At 56.6% G+C, this 5918-nt stretch overlaps 1 protein-coding gene across 4 annotated transcripts in view; it reads left to right on the plus strand.

Annotated features, from left to right (window-relative positions):
* The window catches only part of ZFAT (zinc finger and AT-hook domain containing), a 219382-nt gene extending 213803 nt beyond the window's left edge, over positions 1-5579 (plus strand). For all 4 annotated transcript variants that reach the window (XM_019651286.1, XM_019651281.1, XM_019651285.1 and 1 more), the window contains one exon: positions 4590-5579. In XM_019651286.1, coding sequence (XP_019506831.1) covers positions 4590-4829 — 240 coding nt within the window. In that variant the 3' untranslated portion in view covers positions 4830-5579. The remainder of the gene's footprint in view (positions 1-4589) is intronic.
* The last annotated feature ends 339 nt before the right edge of the window (positions 5580-5918 follow it).

The following is a 5918-nucleotide window of genomic DNA, read 5'->3' on the forward strand; positions in this document are numbered from 1 at the left end:
AGGGGGAGCCAGGAGCCTCCTGGTGACCCAAGCCCGCGGTGCAGGGGTTGGTGCAGGTGGGCAGAAGGCTCACTGACTGCCCGGGAGAGCAGAGGGGGTGGCGCTTCTCTGCTTCTCTGAAAGCTGCAGCTCACTGGGCAGCCTGGGGCAATGGGGGAGAGCAGACTCCGGGCTCAGGAGAACTGGCGTCCATGCCTTGGCTCTTGGCGCGTGCCCTGGGATATGTCCCCTTCTATTCCTGCACCTCAGTTACCTCCGTCTGATCAGTGGGGATCATGAGACTCACGTCCATGGCTGTTGTGTAGATGCAGAGATGGTCCGTTACCTGCCTAGTGCCTCACCTGACTCAGAGCAGGTGCTCATCCTGCTGAGATGGATGGAGCATTGTGTAGGGAGCCAGGAGCCACGGGCTCTTGCCCCGTCCCTGCCACAGACTGAGTGACCCTGGAGATCTTTTGTGCTGTCTGGGCCTCAGTTTCCCTACCCTATGGTGAGGGGGTTGGGGCTGGAGGACCTGTGAGGCCCCACCCAGTTCTCATGCACCCCGGCTCACACCTGGGCAAGGGAGGCACCAGCTCAGCGTGGGGGAGCCTGGCATCTGGACAGAAGGTGGGATAGAACGGGGCCTCAGGCAGTTCCTTAGGTTCTCTGAGCTTCAGGTAGGTCCTCCGTAAGTGGGGGTGTTCTCAGCACTGCAAGGTGGATGCAAGGACTAACTGTGGCAGTATTCTCAAAGCTGTCACCTGGCATCCTTGGCACACAGTGTGGACTCAATACTTGACAGTCATCGTTGCTGTGTTTGCTCTAGGATAGTATTGTGGTTTGTCGGTTCTTGCAGCGTTCCTGGTGGAATATGGGCTTCTAGACTCTGCAGGGGTTGGCTAATGTTTCTAGTAAAGAGCAGATGGCTATTTTAGGCCTGTGGGCCATACGGTCTCTGTCGCACCTCTTCAACTCTGCCCTTGTCACCTGAAAGCAGACATACATAGTCCATAATGGAAAAGTGGAGTTGTTGTGTTACAACTTCATTTACAAAACCTGGTGGTGGCCCGACTTGGCCCACAGACCATAGTTTACTGACCCCTGTGCTAGATGTCTGGGTCTGCACGGCAAGGTTTGAAGAATCTGCTAAGGTTTGTTTTATTTTGATTTCCAGCAACCAAACACGTTTACACTCATAACCAAATTGAATTTTCACAAATACCGTACCATTTCACAGAAGAATACACTGCAGCCCCTGATGGAGGCGATGGAGGGGAGATGGAAGTGGGTGTCTTAGTCACTCTGACCCCGGGGATGTCCCCTCTTCTCCCTGGACCTCGATTTTTGCTCTGTGTAAGGTGGGGAGTGGCTGCGTCACCCCGTTGGCTCCTTTCTGTTCCGATAGGGCAGTCAGATCAGCTCTAGTGGCCCCTAATTCTTAAATGCTGCTCTGAGGAAAATGAGACATTAGAGTACAGGGAAAGCTGCTTTAATTAAATTGCTGGGAAATTAGAAGGACCGAGTGATTGACAGCAAAGGGTGATGCAGAGGCCAGGGCGCTCTCTGTGGATTAATTAAGAGGCTGCTGGGTCCCCTGGACACAGGAGGCCTCACCCCCAGGAACATTTAGCAGACCCATCGGTTGGGGGAGGGGGGTCCTTGCTCCGCACAGTGGCCACACCCCCTCTGAGCCTCTTTCCTCTCCCCCACTGCATGCCCCACCCACAGATGATGAATGTTCCCAGGATGGGCCACTCTTAATTAAGTTGGATGATCTTCCTGGAGCTTGCAAAAGCAATTAATGTTTCTGCCTCAGCCAGGGGCGGGGGTTCAGCTGGCTCAGCTGCTGCTGCTCCTGGAGAGACTGAGAAAGGTCCTGAAATCCAGGCTCTGTGGTGCCCATCCTGAGCTCCGTTGGTCTGACACCGGCCTGCAGCGGAGCCACTCCACACGCGGCTCCCATCAGAATGGAATGTGAACTTTGACCCAGGCTTTGGGACTCCAGTAGGACCAGGAGGAGTGTTCCCCCCGTGGCCCCGTGTCTTCCCACCCTCCGAGGCCTTTCTCCCCCTGGCAGCCTTCCTGACTCTGGTCCCACGATGGCACCTTGTCTGCCAGAGCCAACGTCCCACGGAGCTCCTTGCTGTTGTCCTGTCCTGCATGTGCCCTGATTGCTTCGTGCAGATGACATGCACACAGCCTCCCCAGGGTGTGGATGAAACGGTCCCACCTATCCTTCCCCCATGCAGTTGAACCCACTCCAGCTTCTTTTTTAATGTGCCCAGTGCTTACTGAGGGCACCTTCTGTCCTGAGACTGGGGCGTGTAGACGTGGACATGACTCCACGCAAGTTGCACCTAATCCCGGTCCGGTAAGGCAGGAGGTCACTGGGCAGTGACAATGCCAAGTGATACACAGAGGGGTTCCCAAGGGCTGTGGGGGCACCAAGGAGAGATCCCCAAGCCGGCCTGGAGAGTCAGGGTGCTGAGCAGTCCTCCCGCTTGTCCAGGCTTTGTCAGGTGAAGGACATGGCATGTCCCCAGGCCTAGAGGCCAGTGAGAGCATGGCCCGGGGGACACAGGGAAGAAACGAATCAGCATGTGCTGAAGACACAGGGAAGAAGTCACACACGATGGGGAGGGCAGGTAGAGAAGGATGAAAAGGACACGGGGAGCCTAGTGACACGGTGCTTGGTGATGGCGCTGACGCACGTTCCGGCTTGGAGCACGCGCTTCCTCTCACTGTGGGCGGCAGCTGGGCGTTTGTGAGCAGGGCGGGTCCTCAGACCCCACGGCGAGTGGCCTGCCTGCGGCCCCCCTNTAATAATTTCCACCAGAAGAGCTCTCTGGCTCCTGGTGAATTCCGTCAGCCACATTGAAAGTTCCTTCCAGTCTGTGACTTTGTGGCGAGCCCACCCCAGAGGTGCCCTTTCCATTTTTCTCTCCATTAAACACGACGCCTCCAGCTGACACAGCCCTCCCTGCTCACGGGGAATCGTACAATCGTGGAGCAGAGCGTGACCCCTCGAAGGCAGCTGGGCCATTCCTGGAGATAGTGTGGAGTCGTGACGTGTCACAGGTCAGGCAGGGAGGAGGAACCCCCCCATGCCCCGACTCCAGACCCCAGCTGGGAGGGGTCCGAAGCACCATGCAGAGCAGCTGCCTGGGCAGAGCTGCCCGCCCCGTCTCCCCTGGGAGTCGCTGCTCCTTCTGCCCTCTCTGCCTGGAGCCTCGGCCCCACTCCTCCTCCAGGGGCCTTCGCTGACCACCCTGCACCGCCGCCCGCTCCATGGGGACATCCCAGCTCTTCACAGTCCAGTGCCCTCTGCTTGTGCCTGTCCCAGCAGACTCTGGTTATCCACTGTGCACCTGTCATGGCCTCTGGCACCTAGTGGACCATTAGTCAGCAAACATTGAGTGTTTGCTGTGTGCCAGGCATTCAGCTTGGCTCTGGGAAAAGAGCTGTGCCAAGACAGCGAGGTTCTTGCCCTCTTGGAGCTGACTTCGCTGGGATCTGATGAAATGACAAAGGTTTGGTTGGATGGATGAGTAACGGACATTCCACAGTGCCTTTCATGTAGGAAAAAGCATTGGTAAATGATTGAAGGCATGGGAAGGGCAGTGATGTCATTAAGCTCTCGCTTTGCATACAGATCGCCCTTCAATGCTCCCAGCAATCTTCTGAAGTGTGCGTTGTGGCCCCTATTTTACAGATGAGAAAACTGAGGGTTGTCGGGGAAGGTCTGGCCTAAGCCTCCCAGCTAATAGCGGTGGAGCCGCCGTTCGAACTCTGCTTCGTGCTAGACAAAACATGTGTTCTTTACACTTTGCGTTCGGGCTCACCCTGGGAAGTCTGGCTCTCTCTGACATCCTCCAAACATCACAGGGACTCTTGCTGCTGAGTGGAAGAGTTCCAGTCCCTCTCACTTTCCTCCCAGCTCCTGCTCGGAGCCACAGAGAAAGGCCTGGCTGTAGAGTTGAGCAGGTCCTTTCTGCTGACAGATGCCCTGTCCAGACAGCCCTGTGTCAGGGAGTGTCCATCAGCAGGCCACCTCCCCAGGGGGTTAAGAAATGGGTGTTGATGTACAGCAACCTGGGGAGAGTCAGCCCTGCAGGGCGTCTGCTCCTTCCCAGTGTGATATTGATCTTCATACAGAGAGGTGAGCTCCCACACTGTGTGGGAAGGCAGATAACGCAGGACAAACCTAGTCCCTTGCTCACCGCCCAATGGACCAGCTCTGAACTTCAGGGGCCCCCACCTAACCGCCAGCACGGTTGCACTAGATAACTTCTGTGATGCCTTCCAACCCCCACACTGGGAGGCAGCCTGGCATCAAGATAAGAACTTGGACTTTGAATTTGACCTTGGGTTCCACCATTAGCCACAGCTGGGCCCCTTGGCCGTGTTGCTTTGCAGCACCGAGCGTCACTCGCTGCAGCTGTAAGCTGGGAGTGAGGGCGAGCACAGAGCATTGTGGAGAGGATTCTGTGCGGTAGGGACGAGCTCTGGGAATGTCCTAGGTGCTCCATAGTCAGTCGTGGGGATTCTGTTGGCGTGGCTGGACCCGGAAGCAGCACCCGTGTGAACTTTCTCTCGCCCTCCTACAGGTCACCGATGAGGAGCCCAGCTCCAACCACACGGTCATGATTCAGGAAACCCTCCAGCAGGCGTCCGTGGAGCTGGCCGAGCAGCACCACCTGGTCGTGTCCTCCGATGACGTGGAGGGCATCGAGACGGTGACCGTCTACACGCAGGGCGGGGAGGCCTCGGAGTTCATCGTCTACGTGCAGGAGGCCATGCAGCCCATGGAGGAGCAGGCCGTGGCGCAGCCCGCTCAGGAGCTGTAGAGGACGTGCCCTGTCGGACAGAGCCACGGGGCGGGACCACCAGGCTCTGCAGGGCACCCAGGGCGCCCGGGGCAGGGAGGCTGCAGAACGGTGCTCTCTGGGATGCTCTCCTCTGCACTCACTGCCCCGGCCACCAGCGGGGGCTCGCCTTGTCCGGGTGGGCAAGGCAGTTGGTATCACCAGCAATACGGGACCCGCGTCCCTAGCACAGGACACATGCACACCCTCCCCCACATCACCTGCTTCTGGAAAGACTTTCGCATCAATTCTCCAAACATGGCCCCCACCACACTGCTCCTTTACTTTTAACATTCAGAGACCGCCCCCTCCCCCCTCGCCCCAGTCGCTGTCAGCATCTTCCCTGAGTCACATCCCCAACTCCTTGACCCCAATTGAGGTGCCAAATCTTCACCCGGGACTGCTGTGCAGCCTGGTGAAAGGGAGAAAGCCATCACAGAGGAAGTGGCCTTACGGGGTACGAATCACCTCCTGGGGGACACAGGGGAGGGGGCCTGACTTCATCTCCAAAGTTCTACCTTCCTCGGGTATCAAGGGCGCTTCTTATCACACGAAGTAACCACAGTGTGATGACTCTGCCACTCCCATCACAGGTGGGGCCTCAGCTTACAGTCTTGGCATTCTTTTGCTTTTTTAAAAAAATGCACTTTTTTACTATTCACCTCTCATTCTAAGGATGTGAGGTGGATAGAATAAATCAGTACTTGCCTGAGTACTTTGGCTCCTCTGTTAGTTTGGAGGGTTTACATTTCTCCTTCCTGAGTCGAGATCTCGGATTTGGGTCCTACCCAGAACGACTCCATCTGAGACCCAAGGTCCACAGAGTACTAACTATGATGCTCTTTCTCCCGCTAAAGCATTTGGATTTGCTGTCGGGCCCACTGCTTGAGATTAGCTATCTTACCTTTCATTTCCTGTGCCAGCATTTGATTTGCTGCCAGCCGAGACATGCCTTGTACTGACAATCAGAAGCCTTCATCACACACTGTTGTCTGACTAAGGTTCAGTCAGGTCTCATGGTAAATCCCACACCGTTTTGAGCCCCTGGCCTGTGCAGAGCATTGTGGGGGC

The sequence above is a fragment of the Hipposideros armiger genome, unplaced genomic scaffold, assembly GCF_001890085.2.
Source record: "Hipposideros armiger isolate ML-2016 unplaced genomic scaffold, ASM189008v1 scaffold_157, whole genome shotgun sequence".
In the NCBI taxonomy this organism is placed as follows: Eukaryota; Metazoa; Chordata; class Mammalia; order Chiroptera; family Hipposideridae; genus Hipposideros; species Hipposideros armiger.